The sequence below is a fragment of the Castanea sativa genome, chromosome 1, assembly GCF_040712315.1.
Source record: "Castanea sativa cultivar Marrone di Chiusa Pesio chromosome 1, ASM4071231v1".
NCBI classification, from domain to species: Eukaryota; Viridiplantae; Streptophyta; class Magnoliopsida; order Fagales; family Fagaceae; genus Castanea; species Castanea sativa.
The window spans coordinates 79,692,815-79,714,880 of NC_134013.1; the positions used below are offsets into that span (position 1 = coordinate 79,692,815).

A 22,066-nucleotide genomic window follows, 5' to 3' on the forward strand; every position below is an offset into this window, starting at 1 on the left:
AGAACAAAAAAGAAGAGATAATATTTCAACATCCATTCTTCAAAATCTGAATTTTTTTTAATCTTTAATTTTTTTTTGTTTTGAGTTTATTCTTTAATTGTACTATGATATCTTACTAATAATATAATAATAATTAATCGAATATGAGGATCCAACTATGATCTAATTATTTCCTTAAAAAAAACTATGATATTATAATTATATAATCCATTACCCTTCCTTTAATCCTTACAAAATCTCAAAAAATAAAACAAAAGGCAAAAAATAGAATCCTTAAAAATTGACCCTCACTAAAATCAAACATCACTCATGTCTCTTTCTCTCTTAGCATAAAATTGAATAAAAAACCACAAAAAAAAAAAGAAAAAAGAAAAAAGAAAAAAACAGAAGCAAATAGCAAGTCCGCACTCAAAGTCCAGGTGGGGCTGTAGACTCACTGTGGTACCAAATTACCAAAATAATATAAACCCATGATCCAATCATAGCTAAGTGCATGTCTTCCCTTCATCTTCACCAATCAAACCCTCCACAAATTGTTTTTACCACCACACCCACAGTAAAAAACACAAATAAGACCCTCTCCAACTCACAGGGGTAAAAGGAAAAAAGTAAAAATCTGTGGAAAAAGGAGTGTAAAATGATCTAGTACGGCACGAGCAGAGAGACCAGCATCACTTCTCTCCCAGTCCTCGTCCTCGTGCTTCTTCAATTGCCACCCAGTCAGTCAATTTCTCTCACATATACACACACACAGAGAGAGAGAGAGAGAGAGAGAGAGAGAGAGAGAGAGCACACACTGTGTGTGTGTGTGTGTGTGTGAGATTTCTATTGGCTTACCAAGCTTTTTTTATCTGGTAACTATTGTAATCATATGTTTTTTTTCTTGATTCTTTGATCATGTATTGTATTGGGTTTTTGAGGATAATTGGTTTGCTTTTTTGATGTGTTAGTTGATTTGTTTTGGTGGGTTTGGAATATAAAGGCGTGAGCTTTTTGTTGTTCGTTTCTGATTTTGAAAGCCCTAAGGATTCCTGGTACAGTGTTGGCAATTCTCTAATTTTTTTTTTTTTTGGGTTTTTTTGTTTTGTTGGGTTGTTGGAACTATTAACCTAGTTCATGCATAGAAGTTGTTACTGCAATCTTATTTTTGTGAATGTTGTATTTTGATTGGCTACTTGGAAGGAATAGCTGTAAAGATTGTGACTTTGGGTTCCTATGCTTGAACATTTGTAAGTGTTGGTTTACTTTGGGTTTGAGTGATTGATGTTGGGTATTGGAAATTTTAAATCTTTTTGTAACTGGGTGTTTGTTGATACTGGGAAGTTGGGGTTTGTGAGCTGGGTTGATAGGTGGGCAAGTTATAATAATGGATCAATGGATGCTGTGTCCAATTGAAAAGTTGGGTTCTTGATGTATAATCTTTCATGCTCAGAAAGTGCTAAAATCATTTTCATGTGCGCGCGCCATATATTTGCTTGTGTAAATATGTATATATTGGTATGGTTTTGATTGCTTCTTTGTGAGAAGCAACTGGGAAAGATTATGAGTTGGGAATATCTTTCTAAGTTCATCCAGTAGTGCTGGCCTGTTAGGTTTCTTCAGGTTTTGTGATATTTAGACTAAGATTAATGGTGGGGTTTAGAGGTCTGGCCTTGGTGTGATGGCAAGTGCCTTCCACCCAAAGTGGCGTGTTGTGGGTTCAAATTCAGGACTTAACCTGTCGGAAAAAAAGGGGGTGGGGTAAGGCTGCTTATCAATCACCTTTCCCAGACCTTGCAAAAGTAGGGAGCTTTGAGTACTAGGTACAACGGGGTTTGGAAATTTCAATCTTGATTCATGAAGTTTGGTGATATTGAGAAGAGGCATTATGAACCCAGTGAAAAAGGACTTTATAACTTCTGTGAACCTAAAAGCAATGAAATCTATTTTGCCTGAATCCCCCCCTTCCCTCCTCCCTGCCCTCCAAAAAAGAAAAGAAAAGAAAAATAACACTTGAACTTCGTTGTATGCTCCTCTTCTCTTTCAGGTGCCAAGTAATCTGAGAAGGATGGGAAATAATGGTGCTGATGCAATTCCTAGGGTTGATGAGGCTGGAGGTGCTGAAGCCACCATTGAGATAAAATTAAAAACATTGGATTCTCAAACATATACTCTGAGAGTGGATAAACAGGTAATTTCTCTAGTGCTTTCTTCTTACATTTTTATTGAGTCATGGCCATAAGTATTTTTGTGTTCAATTTACTTCAAAGTTGTGAATGCTAGTGGGTTAAAAGTTCCTTTATTAGTTACCTATAATTCAGCTACATTAAGATTCTTTGGGGGCTGTGTTGAGTGTTAGCAGTGCTAAAGTGCACTTTTAGCATATCTACATGGTTGTGTTTTAGTGCTTGAGATGGCTTTTTACAATTAATGTCTTAAGTATGACAAAATACGTTCTTTAGCTAGAGAGGGGACAGTGGAATTTCCAGTCTTGTATGACTGCTCTTTGGCTAGAGAAGGGACAGTGGAATCAATGTTGGTGCAACCATATGAGAGTGGAAGGAGGGCCTGGGATGTGAGATTCCCCTGGGATTTTAATGATCGGGAGGTAGAGCTGGTAGCCTCTTTTCTCAATTTTCTTGGTTCCAATATCCCAATTAAGGAAGGACCTGAAAAAATGTGTTGCTGGTTGAAAAGGGATGGAGAATTCAATATTTTTTCTTTCCTGGACTAAAGGGTGCATGTGCCTGGGTCTTCCCTTGGAATAGTTTTCCCTGGGTTAAGGCCACACAGAGGGTCTTTTTCTTTGTTTGTACTGCAGCATGGGAAAATTCTCATGTGTGATAATCTTATTAAGTGAGGTTATATGTTAGTTGGGTGGTGTTATTTGTGTTGGTGGAGCAAGGAGACAGTGGATCATCTTCTGTTACACTGTACTGCTGTGTTCAATTTATGGGGCTTTACCTTTAGATCTTTGGGATTCTATGGGTGCCACTTGAAAAGACCCTTGATCTATTTTTTGGTTGGAAAAATTGGTTTGGCAAGCAGTCATCAGATATTTGGAACCTAGTTCTGCTATGCCTGATGTGGTCCATCTGGAGGGAACAAAATTGCTATATGTTTGATGATGCAAAAAGTACAAGGCCTCAATTGTTAGACATGTTTATTGGTACTTTATTTGATTGGTCTCGCGCTTGGGGTTTCACTAATTGCAACTGCATTCTGGACTTCGTACAGTCATTGCCTTTCTATACAAAATATTGTTCATTTGTAATTCTTTAGACTTCTTTGTATTCTGTACATGAAGTAGTCTCTTTGCAATAATAAATATTCTTAGCTATTAAAAAAAAAATCATGAGAAAACTTGGAGAAGTAACAGATTGACTCTGCGATTCACCACATTATTCCATATTTTGAATATCTTGCAGGTGCCTGTCCCTGCGCTAAAAGAACAGATTGCCTCTGTCACTGGTGTGTTATCAGAGCAACAACGTCTAATATGCCGAGGAAAGGTTCTAAAGGATGATCAACTCCTCTCTGCATACCGTATCCAAATCTTTTTAATTTGTGGAAGTGATTTTAGCTTTGAGCTCTAGTGGCATATTCTTTGAAGTTTAAGATGCTCTTTCAATTACTCCCCATTTTTTGTGTTTGTATACCTGATTTTCAAGTAATGGTTTTTATAAATAATTGAAGTAGCAATATGCTTGATATGAATGATTTCTTATTCATCATATATACGGTTCAATGAACTTTACATGTTCTGTTTATCCACACACTCCATGTTGGTCCAGTCTCCTGATGAGCTAGGTAAACATCTCTTTTAGAAGATAGGTTCCACCAGACCCCAGGTCACAAAAGTGGCACCAATTACCCAGATTCCGTGTGTTGGGGGTGTGTTTTAACGTAGTTAAGATGTCTTTGTATTATGGCACAGAATGGGGAGTAATATCATGCAGAAGTCGGAAGAGATTGATAAGGTTACTTGAAATCCCATGTTATAGTTGTCCTGCTGTTCAGGTTAATAAGTTATAGGAAAGATTTAATTAATTTTTTAACATTTGTATTGCATTGCAGCATACAGTGCCAAGCAGAAGTGGGTCCTCACTAAGATCTCAAGTCTAGTGAATTTCTATACTCAGCAGTTCGTGCAGTTCCACATTTTGCTTGAATGGTGATCCATGCTGTAGATCCGGTGGTCCATGATAGGTTACTCTTCAATTCCCAATTAACTTTGTGGATTGAAAAAATTACTCCTGTCTTCCCTTACATTCTCCAAGGCTATGTGAAGTTGATGAAATGAAACTAATATATTTGTTTTCCAAATAGAGATAGTAGGGGTTGTGGTGGCACCGTGGCAGTGTCCCATCCATAATAATCAAGAGCAACATGAATAAGGCATAACATGGCCAAGGGCCTTGTAGTTCAATTGGCACCTCTTGGTGTTTCCAATGGACATGTCCAGGGTTCGAGTCCCCCCTCCCCCATTGTAACTATTGAGTTATCAAAAAGAAAAAAGAAACAAAAAGGCATAACATGTGTTTTGTCCCTACATGGTTGGTTATTCCTTTTTTGGTAAGTAAGAACATTTCATTCGTAAAAATTATAAATAATACAAAGGGAGTATATTAGCTACTATACACATTAGATCCCCTATTAAGTTATGCATATGATGAATCTATTAAATCACACAAGTTAGTTTGCTTGTCCTCATCCAAAGATATCCAAAAGAAAATATATGCTACAAGCTGAGATTTCAATCTCACTATAGATAACTATTGCCCCTCAAAATCCTCCCTTTCTCCCCCCCCCCCCTCTTTTTCCAGATTTGCCACATCAAAAACCAAAGGAACCATATTCCACTCCCTATTCCTAAAGGAATTGGTTATTCGTTGCCACATGGTTAGTTACTCCTAAACTTCTGTTAACAGTGAATGGAGTTGCGCAGTTTAAACTTAAAAGAATGTTTCAGTATAATGTTCTATTAATTAGAAAGAGCTGGTATTGCATTTTACACTTTTATATAACACATGTACTGCTAATTTAACAGTCTTATGTATACCATAAGTGCACCTCATTATATCGTTTTGCACTGCACATGGGTACTGCATACCTGTTCCTACTCTGCATGGTTCATGTTCCAGGTAACATTGTTCTGGCTGAGAGGTAATGTGTACCAGTAGCGAAGGATTTAATTGCAAATAGATTGTGAGCGATAAATGTTAGCCTTTTCATTTTCCAGAACAAATTAGTGGAAATGCTCATAGAAAAGTAGTGATAATTATGATTTTATTAACTAAGCATATAGTTTATTATGTTAAAGTCCTGTAACCAATCTTGCAAGAATGATTTAATGTTGCCTTTCCTCTAGCTGAATCCATTTTGTTACATGATTTTTTAATTGTCCATTCTTTTCTCTTTCCCAAAAAATTATAGAGACTTTTGTTAGAGAAGCATCAATTATGCTGGGTGTATGTTGAAGCTACTCCTCAGCATTACAATAAAAAAATTTAAAAGATCAAGAAAGTCTAAAAAATGAGGAAATGTAAATACTGCAAAATGCAGCTGTCAGATTGTACAAAGGTTTTTACTGTACTCACCATCTTTACATTTTCTGCATTTGAGTGAATTTCTTAACTTGATACTGATTAGATGTTGAAGATGGTCATACCTTGCATATGGTTGTGCGGCAACCTGTTCCACCATCATCTGAGGGTTTATCAAATCATCCAGGTATACTACGCTTTCGTATAACATAATACCTGATCTATATGTTATGATACTTTAATATGCTGTATAAGGTAAAGCTTCTTTGTTTTGTAAGTTGAAGTACCTTTAAATGTGATGTATGTCTGTTAGTGGCTCCTCTTGATGATTGACTCACATCAAGTCTTCTACTAAATTATTCTCTCCCCCCCCCCCCCCCCCCCCACAGCACCCCCACCCCAAACGAAGTATGTTAAAATCTTGGGTTTTAGTTGTATTAAGTTGTGATGGACGTGTATTCTTTCCTCCTTAATCAAGAAATGCATAATCTACTATCCTTTGCAATTGCAATCCCTTAAAAATTGGCAAGAAACTCATGTCCCAACACAGAAATGAACAGGCAGCTAGGTTTTAATTTTTTTTTTTTTTTAAATTAGTAAAAATGAATTTCTTAAAAAAAGAATACCGGATGAGGCCCCAATACACGGAGTATCTAAGGGACACTCAAACAGAAAAGAAACAGAAAACAAGTATGTCAGCCAAGATACAGGCTATCCAAAACTGAAAAGATCGGAATGAGATGCAAAGCATTGGGTCACTTACCAATGGCCTTTAGGCCAAATGGTACTTCTGCCTCCCATAAGTATGGGGTGGTGGGTGAGGGTGGGGATTCTTATCCTTTGAGTTTGTCAATATTTACCTTAAAAAAATCTCTTGGTCATTTGTTGAAGAACCAGCAATTTGGTTGATAAATGGCTGGTGATTTACTAAAGTGTGAAACAAAAAGATTTGTATTGACTCGAGATCAATGCCGACTTTTTCTAGGATATTATGACATTCTCAAACGTAAATTTTATCTAACTTGTCTCCTGTCCTCTTCTTTTCTATTCATTTTTTCTGCATTGATCATATTGATGTACATATAATTTGCTTTTTAGCATTTGGATTGCTTAGAATTACAACACTGTACTTCTGAATATTATTGTTTACAGCAACTGATCCTGCTTCGAGTACAAGCCGTGGTCACAGCACTCAGGTGGCTCCTGGTGTTGTTATTGAAACTTTCAGTTTGCCTGTTCAGGGGGATGGGGTTCCTCCAGAAATCAATCGGGTGAGTCTACAACTACAGGAGGATTGAGGCACTTTTTATGGTATTATTGGTGCAACTGTGTCTCATGGTAATTGTTTCTCCTCTCTTATCTTTATTTCTGGGCAGATTGTCTCTGCTGTTCTGGGTTCTATTGGAATTTCAAACATTGTAAGTGGCAGTGAAGGGACTGATGTCAGGGTAAATCTTACTGACTACTTCTGGATACTAATGACTTAGCTTGTTTGATGGACTGCAGTATGACATATAAATTTCCATGAGTTGTATATGGAAGGAAATTCTCTCCCTCCTTGTCTCTCTCTCAGAGAATATACATTGTTAAGTAAAAAAAAAAATGTAAAAACTATTAGAGATGGCTTGACTAAGATGTATGAAACTTCTTTCGAGGTCTAAGAATTTTTTTTTTTTTTTTGGCCAACAAATATACTTGAATAACACACGCACACACACACACACACAGATGACTGTGTTATCAACCCATCTTTTACTTTATATGTATATTTACCTTACATACACTTACTCTTGGGGTGGTGGGTGGATACTGAAGGAACATGGCCCACAGAATCCTACGCAGCTTCATCCTGAACAAGCTGGTGTCAGGGGTCCATCTGATAGATTTCATAGTACTTATGGACTTCCATCATCAGTTTCTTTGGGATCTCCACAGCCTCCTGTAAGTTGGAAATCATTCTTCATTTCATTGATATGCATCTTCCCCTGGATTTGCTTTATTCTTCCTCTATATCAAATAAACCCCGTGGACAATCCATTATGGTTGAATAAAAATATCGTGCAATGTTCTTGGTTTTTGTAGGTAATTCCTGATTCTTTGACTACACTATCACAAAATCTAAGTTTTATGAGGCGTGAATTTGATGCCATTGGTCAGTTTATTTTTTAAATATATTTTTCAGTATTACAAAATTTTAAATTTATTTAAATTTCTGTTCCTCCTACAAAGCTGGGTTGTGAAACAGTGGTTGCACATTGTAGTGGCAGGCAGAGGTGGGGAAAGCAATGCTCAGGCAGCTGCTGCAACTAGGACTTCAGAGAGAAGCTCTAATTCCACACCACGTACAGGAACTGTACAAGAAGGGTTTCCAACACCCGCATCCTTGGCTGAAGTCATGCAATCTACCAGACAAATGCTCATTGACCATGTGGGAGAATGCCTGCTCGTGCGTTCTCAAGTCACTTTACTATCTTTATATATTGTTGAAAATAAATGTCACGGTGTCCTGTAATTCAAGTCTACTGGTGGCTATACTCATTTGAACAATTCAATTGCTCGAGGATAGATGAATCTGTTTTGCCACCCTCCCCCCCCCCCCTCCCTTCTCTATTCTTTGGCCAAGAATCTGTATATTTGAAGGATTTACGAGATTCTCACGGTTTGAATTTTTTATGCTAAATGTCAAATATTTTATATATTTATATTGGCAGCTACTTGCTGGACAATTGGAGGATCAAGTAAATGTGACTGATCCCTCAGTGCGGTCAAGCACTCAGACCAGTGCATGGAGAACTGGAGGTCTACTTCATAATCTAGGTGCCTTTCTGCTTGAACTTGGCCGTACAACCATGACTTTGCGGCTGGGCCAAACACCGGTAGGATTATCCACGTTTCCTGTTTATGGCATCTTCTCAATAATGAGATTGCATTTGCTTTATGTGTTGCTATTACCAATTTCTTACGCAGTCGGAAGCAGTTGTTAATGCTGGACCCGCAGTTTTCATATCCCCATCTGGTCCAAATCCTATAATGGTTCAGGCAATGTTCTCACCTATTCAAATTTCTGTTCAAAAAACTTTTTTTTTCCCCTGAAAAAAAAAAGCTCTATTTCTGCTGGTTAAGAATTTTATTTCATTTTAAATGTTTCTATTTCTGCTGATTCAACCTTGTGTGTTCAGCCTCTTCCTTTTCAAACAGGAACAAACTTTGGTGCCATCCCCATGGGATCTGTGCAGCCTGGCTCTGGCTTGGTTAATGGAATTGGCACTGGCTTTCTTCCGAGGCGTATTGATATACAAATCCGAAGAGGTACTATGTAAAATTTATGTATGGGTTATTTAAATTCTATGTTCTACTTTTTTTGATAAGTATAAATTCTATGTGCTACTTAAAGTAAATAATATCCCTAATTGACTGGTGTTCCTTTTATAATAAGGTTCTTCAACAACCACACCACATGTTAATCGAGAGGAACGTAGTGATACTCAGCAGCCCACTGGGCACAGAGACTCAGTAGCTAGTGGTGAAATTCCTATTAATCCACCGACTTCAAGGGTCTCAGAGGGTCCATCTTTTACTGGAGAGCCAGGAGTACGGGTAGTACCAATAAGGACCATGGTTGCAGCAGTACCCGGTCCCTTTAGCCGCCTACCTTCAGATTCATCCGGTAATTCAATAGGTTTATACTATCCAGTTCTTGGAAGGTTTCAACATGTGGCTTCTGGAAATGTGAGTGGCGAACAAGGATTTCAAGCATCTGGGGAGCGTCAACCTGCTGGTCTCCAGAATGAGCAGCAGACAGATTCTGCGGTACAACAACATAACATAGATGGTCCAGCAATAGACGGTAATCTGAACATTTGGTAATCCAGTTAATCTTTGTTAGAAATTTGAGTTTATAGTCATGAACTTCTCTTGGTGGCAAATCTTGCAGGATCATTTCCAACTCCCAATTTAAGACAGCAGGAGCCATCTAATGCTCGCAGTGTAAATATCAACATTCTATCAGCTGGTGGGACTCAAAACAACCCGGATTCTGATAGACAGCTACCGAGCAGTGTTGTGCAGCTTTTGAGGACCCTCTTTCCTGGCGGTGAAATTCATGTAGAAGAAGCCAGTTCACAGGAAACAGCAAGAGGTGCTGTCCCAGAGCATGCAGGGACATCTAATGGTGTTATGAATGCAATGGAACCAGAACCAAGAGTGAGTGATGAAGGAATATTTTTGTCTAATATGCTTCGTCAGATCATACCCTTAATATCTCAACAAGCAGGTGTAGAGCCAGATGGTAGACATATGGAAGAAACTAACACGTCTGAGGATAGACTGCCTCGGGATTCTTCTTCTCAGGTGAGTGTGCTTTACCAAACTTGTCATGACATATAGGTCTCATGTTTCAACAAACTTGTGATATTAACCTGTGAATGCCCTCCTATATTCTGACCAACTAAAGCATAAATTCATAAGTCAGGTTGTTGGTCAAAATCATGATATTCCACAAAACAGAGATATTAATACTAGAATTAATATAAAGAGAAGCAACATAATGAAGTATTTGCAGGCTGAGAACTCAGATGTTGGGACGTCTCGTCGACCAAGTGATGGTGAAACAAACCCTCCAAATTCAAAACGCCAAAAGGTACTGCTGAGTATGGTTTCCTTTATTTTCCCTCTCTCCGTCACATATTCCTTTATTTATCTTTTCCAGTGGGTTTAAATTCCGTTACATCACATTTTTAGTTAGATTAAATACTATTGTCAAACATTATTTGATGTGAACCCATTAATCATATTGTCTACAATACAAAATTTCTTTGCAAAGCTGGATGGTTTTGTCAAGTATACCATATAACACATTAAGTAATATGAGACATGACTTAGTGGAACACAGCTTGTTAAAATTATTTGGGTAAATTAAACCACTATCCCTTGAGGTTTATCGAAATGACACTCCCCCAAGTGTTTGTATAAATGACGTCCACACACCCCCCCTCCCCCCAAAACTCCAAATTGCGGTTTATAAATGCAATAGTTTGAGTCCATGCTGATCTAACACGTCTCTTGGTAGGAAGAACACAAAGCACAAAATTATGGGTTTGTTCCATACCCCCAAATAAAAAGGGGAATTCATCTTGGGTCTCTTCAGTGACAAATAAATAGGAATTTCTAGTTGTACCTCACGAAAAAAAGGGACTTCTTTTGTCCTTTCAAATTGTGATTCTAATAATAGAGTATTCCATTTTAAAAACAGATTCTTATCCAAACTATGGATGAAATGAAACTCCCCCCCCCCCCCCCTCCCCCTCTTCTCCAAATCCCTTTTTGAGGTATGTATATTATATAGGATTTGTTTTTTAAAATGAAATATTCAGTTAGTGAAAACTTAACTGTTGCTTTTATACAAACCTCAAGGGTAGAGGGGAATGTCATTTCATGATTTTATTTTTTATTTTTTGTTGGGGGTGGGAGCCATTTCAGAAAATTTCAAAAAAGTTTGGTGTAATATTCCCAAATTGTTTTTATATCAAATTGGTTTTTTTGAAGTTTTGAGAATCTTAGTTGATAATCATAAGATTTTTAACCATGTCTTATCATTTTTTATATTAAGAATCTTGTTTGTTTGATAAAAAGCATAACTTTGAGAAAATTTTGGAATTTCTAAGAAAAGTAGTTTGGTTTGTGATGGATCAGGGAATAATTACCCATCAAAACAGAAAAGTAGTGTGGTTCAAGACCCATTGGTGTGTGTATAACTTATCAATAAAAATAAAAAATAAAAAATAAATTCTATCGAAAGTCATGATGCAGGATAATGAATTCTCTCATAAGGGAACTTGGTATTGGAGGAAACAAAAGGAAGAAAGGAAAGACCTAGGAATCATCATCTAGCGTTTGCTTGGGATCAACCCAAATTCCATTAAATCATGATCAACTACCAACAATTGTGAACTTTAGATCTATTAAACAAAGTTCCCAAATTACATCAAACATGGAAAGAAAACATAGTATGAGATTACTTTACTTATGAAAATAAAATTCAAATACCAATCAAATCTCTCTAACAGCATTGATTGCAAATCCAACAAAATCAATTTACATTAATAGGTCAAATTTGGTGTTCGTACTAGCTCTCCAAGGGTGGGAGAAACTTGACCTTGTTAAATGTAGCTCATGTGGTATTAGATGGGTTGTGAACCTTGGACCGAGTGGGGCATTGTTTTTGTTTTTTGTGGTTTTCACATTGGCTGGATTAGGCTGGTTTGTTGGTTTTTCATAAATGGAACAATTTGTTATGTGGGAAGATTATTACTTTTGCTTCCGGTAGTAAGTTCTGTATAACAAGTTATACATGAGTTTCAATTAACTCAACTAGTAAAGTCTCTTGTCGTTAAATAAGAGATGAGATTCAAACTCTCGTTTATACGAAAAACCAATTGGTGTATAATGTATTGGCTTGATGATAAAAGGCAATCATCATGGAGTGAACACCATAATTTAAAATTTTATCGTATCTATCAAAAAAAGTATACAAGTTATATTATATTGATGTGCTTAATTTTTGTCAACTTTGTAATAATATATAGTCTTTTCGTGATGCAGATGGAGTGATTTGTCATGCGACTTGATGCTACTTGCGGATACGAAGTTATGATCAATGACATGAGAGATGCATATTGGTTCGTCAATATAGTATTTTTTTTTTTTTCCCCTTCTCAAGTGGGAAGTTGTGAAATTAATATTTATTGAGTTATAGGTGACACTCTTTGACAAAACTTGCTTCTTTCCTTAAACTTAGATGACATTTTAGTGTTGTAAGGCAGTAAATTGGATTTTACTTTATATAGTGTTATCTGTTGCTGATGTGCTATTTTTTCTTTTCGCATGAATGGTGAATCCCCTGTTGAATTTAATTTCATTAGTGAGATCTTTTCAAGGGGTGCTTGCTTATCAAAGTTTTTCATTGTTTGAGGCACTTTCACCGGGATGAATCAAGCTCAATTTTTCCCATATCCAAGTATAAAAATCAAGCAATTAGTTCCCTAATGACTGGTAAAAGAAAAAGTATACATCTACTATTACTAATTTCCACAAAAAAGAAAAGAAAAGTTAATTCATAAAATGTGTCCAAAACCACTATAATTTACATAGAGGTTAATATGAAATCTCAGTTTTACCCTCCAAATCAGGTAGACACAAAATCGGTCAAAAAATTAAAACAATAAGGAAAATCTGAAAAATATTGGTTTCATTTACAAAAATATATTAGATTTTACACTCATTAAAATAACATAAAATATCAAAAACCAACTTTCTAATAACCAGTAAGTGTAAAATCTAATGTAATGGAAATATAAGTATTAAAAGTATTTTTTGGCATGAAAATATTTTTCTGAAAGAAATTGAGTATATGGATATTTTCTCTTTTTATTATAGTCTACAGGCTACTAACTCCATGCCAATGCAATGCACGAGTTTGTTCAAAAATATCTAAAGTAGAAAATATAGCCTTTATGATTAAATTAAAAATTCTCATGCAATATCAAAATATCCAAATTTATAACCATATAGTAGATGATTAAACTTATTTTAATGCATTTATAATGTAAACCAAGCAAATGGAAAAAAAATAAATTAATTTGAAGAAAAAAGAAAGAAATTGAAAGATGCTAAAGCAACTTTAATAAAACTTTATAACCCTAAACCATACTTTTTACGGCTAAATCACTTTTAGCTAAACTAGCAAATTAGTCAAATATTAGTGATTAATGAATTTCCATTAAACAAGAACTAAGCTACACTAAGTATGACAAAGGCCTTGTAGCTGAATTGATGCCTCCCCATGTACAAAGTGTTTGAGGGTATAAGGGGGAAAATATTCGAGTTATGGGGTTAGTAACATGTTGTAATAATTTATTATAATAAAAAGCTACACTAAGCATAACATATTGAGAGCAATATGGGAAAAAAAAATGTAAAAGTATGCAAACCAAAGCTAAATATCAAGAAGTGTTTAGGAAGAAGAAAACTTGAAGCTCCGGGATAAAAACCTCTCCCCCAAGTCCCCAACTATACAGTTAGAAATCTCCACTAGACATGATAGTTGCAACACATAGGATACTATGAACCCTTCAAACCCACAAGCCTAATGCACTTGAGCCCTCCGAACTTCAGTTAGAAACTGGCTTTATTGAACCCTTTCTCCTTCTAGCTTACCTGAGAATCCTCATTGAAGCACCAATGGAAAACCACCAAAAAATTGGATTTTTACTATAGCTTCTTAAGTTTTCACAGGTTCACTCACAACTCACGTACTATGTAATAGTGTGAGATGAATATAATATAAATCTCAATAAAAAAATGAATGAGATGGTAAAGTGTTTTTACTCAAAACTAAGCCACTCTTTTTTCATACATAAAATTTGACTTCAAATGTGATAAAAATGATTAATAGGGTTAGGTCACCCTTTTATCTGAATACCAAGCCACACACATTAGCTTAGAATGCGTGTACTAGTAGTTAGTACACAACAAACATGAAAAAGCTCAAAGAACAAAGTATACTGATTGTGCAACTTGTGACCTTATTGTGGCTTGGCAGGTTGTGAAATTGTCTCAACTTGTCTAGTTATCACTTTGATCTTGACTTTTTGGTACGTGTCACTCACGGGCAGAGTAGGTCTCACGGGCAGAGTAAGTCGCCTAAGGTTGCGAGATGACTCTAAATGTAGCTTTCACAATTGCAAATAAGGCTCGAGTATAATCTACCCCAAATACAATTAATTAAGTTTCGAAAAGATACATTAAAATAACTAAATAAAATACACACAAATTTGTCACTGAATAAAGCCAATAAATATATACTTTTTATAAATGGTATCAATTTTTTTCATTATAAAATGATAAACTTAATTAACAAAAAGTAAGTATTTAAGACAAAAAGATGTGGCTTCCTTCAAACCAAACATTCTCCACACACGTAGTAGTTCAAATATAGCTAATTTTGATGTAAAATTATAATGTCTTTGATCTATAACTAGTTAACTACATTTCATTGAGGCAATAGAGTGAAACAACATACTACTTTCTTTTAATATATGTCATGTGGGTAAAAAGTTCTTTTGTTCTTTTGTTGCTGTGAGAGCTTGGTAGCTAATTCACATCGAGCAAAATTAAATTTTAATTTTGTTTCTAAAGTTTGCATAAATTTTCTTTTTTGTCCATAAACTTTAAAAAGTTATTTTTTCTTACTCATAAATTATTGAAAAATGTTATGCTTTCTTTTTAAATAAATTGTTTTTTTTTCAATAGTTTAGGGGAAAGATAGAGACAAAAAATAACTTTTTTTTTTCTCAATATTTTAATAATTAAAAGAAATCTTTTAAACTTTCGGGAAATAAAGTGTAACATTTTCAATAGGTTAAGGATAAAAAATAATTTAAAAAAACGTATGGAAAAAAATAAAAATTTTAATAACAAAAAACTTTTTAAAGTTTTTATCTCTTCTAATTTTTTTTTTCTTTCTTTTTGAGAAAGTTCTCTCATGTAGACAAGTGTGAAGAAGCTGGGTCACTTGGGCCAAGGTACCAGTAGTTGATGTTGGAATTAAAAAAATTTGGGCCAAAATGGACAACATCAGAAATTGCGGATTCTTGTACAAATGCCCATTTTTTCCTTCAGGTCATCAAAACTAGGATAAGGGTTTTGTTTTTTCAAGTAGCAGAGTCTTGTACTCAAGTTTTTACCTCCATTGCAGCTTTGGGTTCTTGAGAGGGAGAGCTTCCAATCATGGCTGAACAGGTGCTTTTTTCTATCTCTACCTGTTGCTTTTGTTTCAGACTGAGAAGGCATTTCTGAAGCAACCAAAAGTGTTTTTATGGTATGAGAACAAACATAAGTCAAAACGCTTTTTTTTTTTTTTTTTTTTTTTTCTTAGTTTGATGTCTTTTTGGGATTTTTTTTCTGTTGTGGGTTTCTTTTTTTGGGTGGTGATTTTGTTTCTGTTTTGTCTGTTTTTGAAAACAAAATTATATATAGCTCGAAGAAATCTGGGAAGGGAAAGAGGCCTGGAAAAGGTGGAAACCGTTATTGGAAGAACATTGGACTCCAATTTAAGACCCCCCAGAGAAGCCATTGAAGGTCTCTCTCTCTCTCTCTCTCTCTCTCTCTCTCTCTCTCTCTACATGTGTGCGTGTGAGTTTGAATTTTGGATATTGACTCTTAGTAGAGTATACACCAAGTAGTTTTAGTTTGCTTTAGTTTACTTTCAGTTAATTTGGGTTTGGGAGCATAAGTTGGGATTTGCTGATATAATGTAATATAGCCAATGAGCTCTAGCTCAAATGGCACCTCCTTCCCTTGTAACTAAGTGCAAGGTTATGGGTTCAAGATGCATTGATGTGTGTGTAACTTACCAATATCAACAACAACCAAGCCTCTTGGTCCCAAAATTTTTGGAGTTGGCTGTCGATCCTCAACAAATTAGTCAAGTTTGACCGTATGTACTCTTTTCCACCATTCTTTTCTGTTTGAAGCCATACTATCTCTTACCCTTTTTTATTATTATTATTATTTTTCTAAGCCTATGGCTAATCTACGTTGACATTATATATTCAACATAGATTATTTTTCAATTATAATCTTCAGTGTTTTTACCCTTTATGAAACTTCTTTGTTTGCTTAATTGATCTGACAATATCTATGCTCAACTTAAGCATGCATTGGGGTTGTAGAGATGCAAAGCTATTATATCTAATTAAAGGCTCTAGTTTGAACCATAATATAACTTGATTGTTTGATGTAAACGTTTGATATTTATGTTGGTCAAAGCAAATTGGCAATGGTTAAGGGCAGGACAAAAATAGCTAGAATTAGCGATGAACTCATTCTTCAAACTTTGTGTGTGGAGTCACTAAACATTTATTTTTTGACAACCAGCTTTTCTGGGGTTAAAAAGGAACTTAAGAAGTGAGAGAATCAATTTTTGATAATAGCAGTGAGAAAGTTCTCAATTAAGATAATTTATAGTTCCACATTCCTGGTTTTGTTTTAAAAAAAAAAAATGATATGACTGATAGCCTGGAGCTGAGACTTAAGAGGTTGTTGTCATGTTGGTCTTGTCTGGAGAGTGCCACAAGCTCCATCTCAATGACTGGGATCATATTTGCTAGGGTTGTCTCATTTGTATATTGCAGTGCTTCTTGATAGTATTTAAGAATGTGACTTTAAATACTTAATTACTTTTCCACAATTATATGGTATACAAAACAAAAGTAAGACTATTTGCTGATTGAGCCTTTTTTTTTTTTTTTTTTAATGCAGGTACCTACATTGATAAGGAATGCCCCTTCAGTGGCAATGTTTCCATCGGGGGTTGCATCTTAGCTGGCACTTGCCATAGTTCTAAGATGATGAGGACCATTATTGTTTGTAGAGATTATCTTCATTTTGTCAAGAAGTACCAAAGGCATGATCCTGCTTTTATTGTGATGGATTCCACTATCACCTATACATTTTCTCACTCTAGTAGAAGCATAACATCTATTCTTTTTTCTTTGCTTCTCTTTCCCTCTCTTTTTGGGCTTCTTTCAGATATGAGAAGAGGCACTCAAACATTCCTGCTCACATTTCCCCATGCTTCCGTGTGTAGGAAGGAGATCATGTCATTGTCGGCCAATGCAGGTTAATTTTTTTAAATGGAAGACCCCTTATTTCGTCATCTGTTTGTAATTCTGTGTACAGTTTGATGGTAATGCATGCATAGTTTCTCATTTTGACTGGCTATTCCCCCCCACCCCCATATTTCAGGCCACTGTCAAAGACAGTTAGGTTCAATGTGTTGAAAGTCACTCCGGCTGGTTCTTCTGGTGGTGTGATGAAGGCTTTTACTGGAATGTGAGGTGATTTCCAGTTAGGCTGGTTATATAATTGTTGTGGTTTCGGTGAGCTAGTCATGTAAAAGACGGCTTTTGAAGTAGAGAGCATCATATTGACTGGGTGGACCTGGAGTTGTTTCTGCTGCTCCATTTTGTTGATCTAAATATACTTTTGACTTACTTCAAGTGTTATATAAAATTTTGAGTTTTGGAGAGATACCAATTGTTGCATAATTCCGAGTCTCCAAAAGTCTTTTAAGATCTTCTCAAATTATTCTTTGAGGTGTCCAGTGCCCCCCTCAGATAAATAAATGTAATGATTTCTCTATTGCAGGGTCAGGCACCTTAGTGCCTTGGCCAAACCAAGTGTGACATGTTGGAAACTAGGACTCTCTACTTACCAAATTGTAGGCGAAAATGAGAGGCTTTAATATTGTCCTAATTGATGGTTAATATTTTTGCGGATTCTAATGAGTAATGGGATCAGCATTTTTTTTTTTTTTTTAATCTCTAGTAAGTTACTTTTGGTAAAGCCAAGTGATCTATCTCCCTAGCCAATGGGAATGAAACCTTTATCTTCATTGTGCCCATAAACTATGTTCCTGGTTTTGTAATTTTTTTTTCCCAACATGTTAAGACTCAATGTTGGGGTTTCATGACAGTGAGTCATGATTGATACAATGACGCCTAAGCAATTAACAGCGCATTGATGATGATAATAAGCTGTTGAAGAAGTTGAAATCAACCTTGACTTTTTAAGCAACGCTTAAGCTTAACTCAACAAGATGTTCATAAATCATGCCCACTTCTCCTTTCGTAAGTAAAGAATATCTTTTCTCTAAGGCTATGAGCTTTGAAAAACGTAATATTCTTTGCAAAAAGGAGCATAATTATTGCGCATGGCTCTAACTCACTGTGACTGGATGATATTGTGCCATGTCAGGGTCTACTAACCACGCAACCCAGAGATTCTCTACGTTCTCAACATATGAATTAAATTCACATCACATCAACGTGTGAACTAAATTCACATCACATTGTACAAAAATTTTAGTTTATTGTAACATAAAATATTATATTTTTTACTTTATATAACCACTTTTCAAAAGAATTCAAAGAAGATTATCTATTATGTTATATTTCAATATAACATTCATTCTTTATTTATTTATTTACTATTTCAATAAATGAACATAGACGGAGAAATTGAGAAAGGGCAAGATAAATAAGCAAAATATCTATACTTTATACGTAAATGAACAATATTGCATATATTTACCATTACTGTAACTAGAATGTAAATTTTCATAATTTAATAAGCCGTTGTGAATGATTTTTGGAGTTGAATAAACAAAATTTACCTTTTAAACTATTATGTATTGTTTGATGAGAGTACTTTTATTGTTGACTTTGCTTTTGAAAATGTTTTTTTTTTTTTTAAATGAAAGTGATAATTTCAATATCCCCTTTTATATATAAAGGTGAATCTCCCAACAAAAAAATTAATATAACATTTTTATTTTATTTTATGAATATAACATTTCTTTGTAGGCGTTAAATTGGAGTCTTTAGGCTAAATATTGCAAAAAATGGAGTTTTTTGTTGTTATAGGCACTGTTCTAAGTTATTTAGGGGAATGAGGAGAGATAGTGAATTTCGGCAACATTGTTGCCGAAATTCAAACAAAAGTAGGAGAGAGAAAAAGAAAAAGTAAGAGAGAAATTTTGGAATTTCGGCAACATTATTACCGAAATTCCTTTTACCCTAGCCCTTGCCCGAGTGAGTAAGTGAGTGTGTGCCCAATGCAAGTGCCAGAAGCAAAAAAAAAAAAAAGAAAAAAAAAAGAAAAGAATTTTGGCAATGGTATTGCCGAAATAGGGGAAAAAAAAAGAAAAAAAAAAGAAAAAAGAAAAGAATTTGGCAATGGTATTGCCGAAATAAGGGGGAAAAAAGAAAAAAAACAACAACTCAACCTGCGACCACAAAATTTCCAAGGCTGCAAGTTTTAAAAGCCCACTTCATAATCTCCCCTAGATTTCCAAGCCTGGAATTTTTTTTTTTTAATTTGCAAAAAAATTAAAAAGCGACTAACTACTCAAAAAAAGAAACTAACTTTTTTTTTTTTCTCTTTTCCCACCCTATTTCAACAATACTATTGCCAAAATTCTTTTTTTTTTTTTAATACTTTTTTCCCTCCATTTTCGGCATTGGGATTGCCACAAAACATTTTTTTTTGCTTCGGACACTCACTCGGGAGCTGGATAGAAGGAATTTCGGTAACAGTGTTGCCGAAATTCTAAAATTTCTCTCTCTTGCTTTTTCTTTTTCTCTCTCCTACTTTTGTTAAAATTTCGGCAACAGTCACTAAATAACTTGGAACAGTGCCTATAACAACAAAAAACTCTATTTTTTGCAATATTTAGCCAAAAGACTCCGTTAAATTGACTAGAGGTCCCCCATCTACTGGATTTTTTTTAAGGGGCCCCATATATTGGATTTTTTTAAAGGGGAATTGGATTTGGAACTTAAATATAGGAATCCCAAAATTTTAGAATTAGACATTGAGAGTTCAAAGATATTACTATAACGTAAGGAGAACCTTCCCTTTTTTTTAGGGGTTTTTTTTTGTTGCCTTTTTTGTTGCTTAATTTTGAAGGCCATTAAAGAAATTGAGATTGAGATTAGTTTACACTTTACAAAAATGAAAGAGATAATGTGTTGTGCTCAGTAAAATTAGGAGCACATACTACATATTTTATATTTTTATTAATGAAATTACATAAACTGACAATCCAACATATCTACAAAAAGACAAACAAATGTGTTGATGCATTGGCTAAAGTAGCCACCTAATCTTTTTGAGTTAATCTGTTATAGTATGATTAACTCGTCAAATTTCAATCAAACTTGACAATTTTGTAGGATAGCAGTTGTTAAATAATAGTAGGAAAAGGAATATTACCAGAATATATATATAGCAAAAGAGAAGAGGCCTTTTCGTTTTCTTTTTTTCTGCCTTTTGACCATTGGGATTCGGAACAATATTGTTCCTTTTTTCATGTATATTTGTAAAAGTGATTGATGAATAAGGACTTAAGGAGTCCCCACCTTTCGCATATTGAAAAAACAGAAATCTTTTCTCCCTTTCACAAAAAGAGAGAGAAAGAATTCTAATTACTAAATATTGCTCTCTCATGTCATCTTCCATTGAACACTTTCAATCGGATCTTTTCGTATCATACATACATACATACATATATATATATATATATATATATATATATATATATATTTCTTGTTTTTAATAAGAATTTTGAAGTTTTAAACTCTAACATTTCTGTTAGAAATATTAGGAAGTCTTGGTTGAATTACAAAATTCTTGATAATATAACTTTCAATTATATAAAAAAATTAATCAAGTACTCTTACCCAATATCGTACAAGGATATTATGATTGGCAACTAAAATGTCCTTGTGATCATTTCATTTTGTTTGGGAAAATTGTGGGAAAGAAAAATGGGAAGAGAAAATGTAGGAAATATGAGGACATTCTCTTGTGAGGAGAATAAGGGGGGGGGGGGGAAGAGAAATGAAAATAGAAGAATTCAATTTTCTCGAAAATCCACTGTTTGGTTTCCTCCCTAATTATGAGGAATATACAAGAAAAGATAGAGTGACGTGTCTTTTTTTCTTTTCTTTTTTGATAATTTGATAGTTGGGAAATTTGATTTTTTTTTTTTTTGGGAAATATACACACATACATGGGAGAGAGAATGAGGTTTTAACATAAAGATATACCACAAACTCTATTTAAAAGTCATAGTAACTTTTAAATGAGGGCGAGACAAGTTATATTACATACAATACACACTTGAGTTGTAAACGAGCAAAGTTTTGCCAAGTAGTGCATGTTTAAGCTTGACTCATCAATAAAAATCAAATGTTCAAGTTTGGCTTGAGCTTGAGACAAGCCTAAAAACAATGTTTGAGCTTGAACTTGTGAGAATGCCAAAAAATTTGAGCTCGGCTTGGCTTAATATCAAGCTCAAGCTTAATATCAAGCTCAAACTCGGGCTCAAGTCAAGCTTTTTAGCTTGAGATCTAAAAGAATTGCATTATCTAATGCAAAATATAGACATTGGATAGAGACATTGAGAGTGACAAGTAAGAATCTTAGTTTTGATAGAACCAGGTTGTGAAGTTATAGCTTTTATAAAACTAGATTGTGAAGTTAGGCAAATACTAGAAGTCTAGAAAGAATTACATTTGTAACTGAACAGGAAAGACTAACATAGTAACATATTTCACAAATTTAAAAAGATTGTGGGTGGGGGAAAAGCCATACATGGGCCGACTTGGATTAAAAAATATTATGTAACTTAAGTCTAAAAGTGTTCCGTGGTCAGTTTAGAGGGAGTGTTAAAAAAAAATTAGAAGAATGAAATTAACGGGTAGTGGTAAGTGGTCTCATATGGACTATGTTTTTATTAAGATTTGTGTAATGTCATAATAATGAGTTTATTTAGTAAACATATATCAAGTTATAAACGAGCCTAAGCTCCGCATGTTTGTATTGAGCCCTATTGTTCACGAGCTTATTCACGAACAATTTTTTTTACTTGGACTCAGCTTTTTCATCAAACAAGCCTAAAACTAAGGCTTAAACTT

The 22,066-nt window shown here is 34.8% G+C and overlaps 1 protein-coding gene and 1 pseudogene across 3 annotated transcripts; both read left to right on the forward strand.

Annotated features, from left to right (window-relative positions):
• Nucleotides 1–491: 491 nt before the first annotated feature.
• LOC142614333 (ubiquitin-like domain-containing protein CIP73) lies at nucleotides 492–12,393 on the forward strand. 3 transcript variants are annotated; one of them, XM_075786918.1, is made up of 17 exons: nucleotides 655–854; nucleotides 951–1,034; nucleotides 2,027–2,170; nucleotides 3,408–3,525; nucleotides 5,632–5,712; nucleotides 6,678–6,796; nucleotides 6,902–6,973; nucleotides 7,341–7,466; nucleotides 7,608–7,677; nucleotides 7,787–7,971; nucleotides 8,237–8,401; nucleotides 8,493–8,564; nucleotides 8,705–8,834; nucleotides 8,962–9,372; nucleotides 9,460–9,875; nucleotides 10,087–10,164; nucleotides 12,126–12,393. In XM_075786918.1, exons 3-17 carry the CDS (start codon nucleotides 2,048–2,050, stop codon nucleotides 12,132–12,134), a joined length of 2,175 nt encoding a protein of 724 aa, XP_075643033.1. In that variant the 5' UTR covers nucleotides 655–854; nucleotides 951–1,034; nucleotides 2,027–2,047; the 3' UTR covers nucleotides 12,135–12,393. The 3 variants fall into 3 exon arrangements, with proteins under 3 accessions (XP_075643032.1, XP_075643034.1, XP_075643033.1); XM_075786917.1 differs by lacking the exon at nucleotides 951–1,034 and having other exon boundaries at nucleotides 492–854; XM_075786919.1 differs by lacking the exons at nucleotides 951–1,034; nucleotides 10,087–10,164; nucleotides 12,126–12,393 and having other exon boundaries at nucleotides 492–854; nucleotides 9,460–9,728; nucleotides 9,799–9,866.
• Nucleotides 12,394–15,148: 2,755 nt separating this feature from the next.
• LOC142635136 (small ribosomal subunit protein uS17-like) lies at nucleotides 15,149–17,864 on the forward strand (annotated as a pseudogene).
• Nucleotides 17,865–22,066: the final 4,202 nt, after the last annotated feature.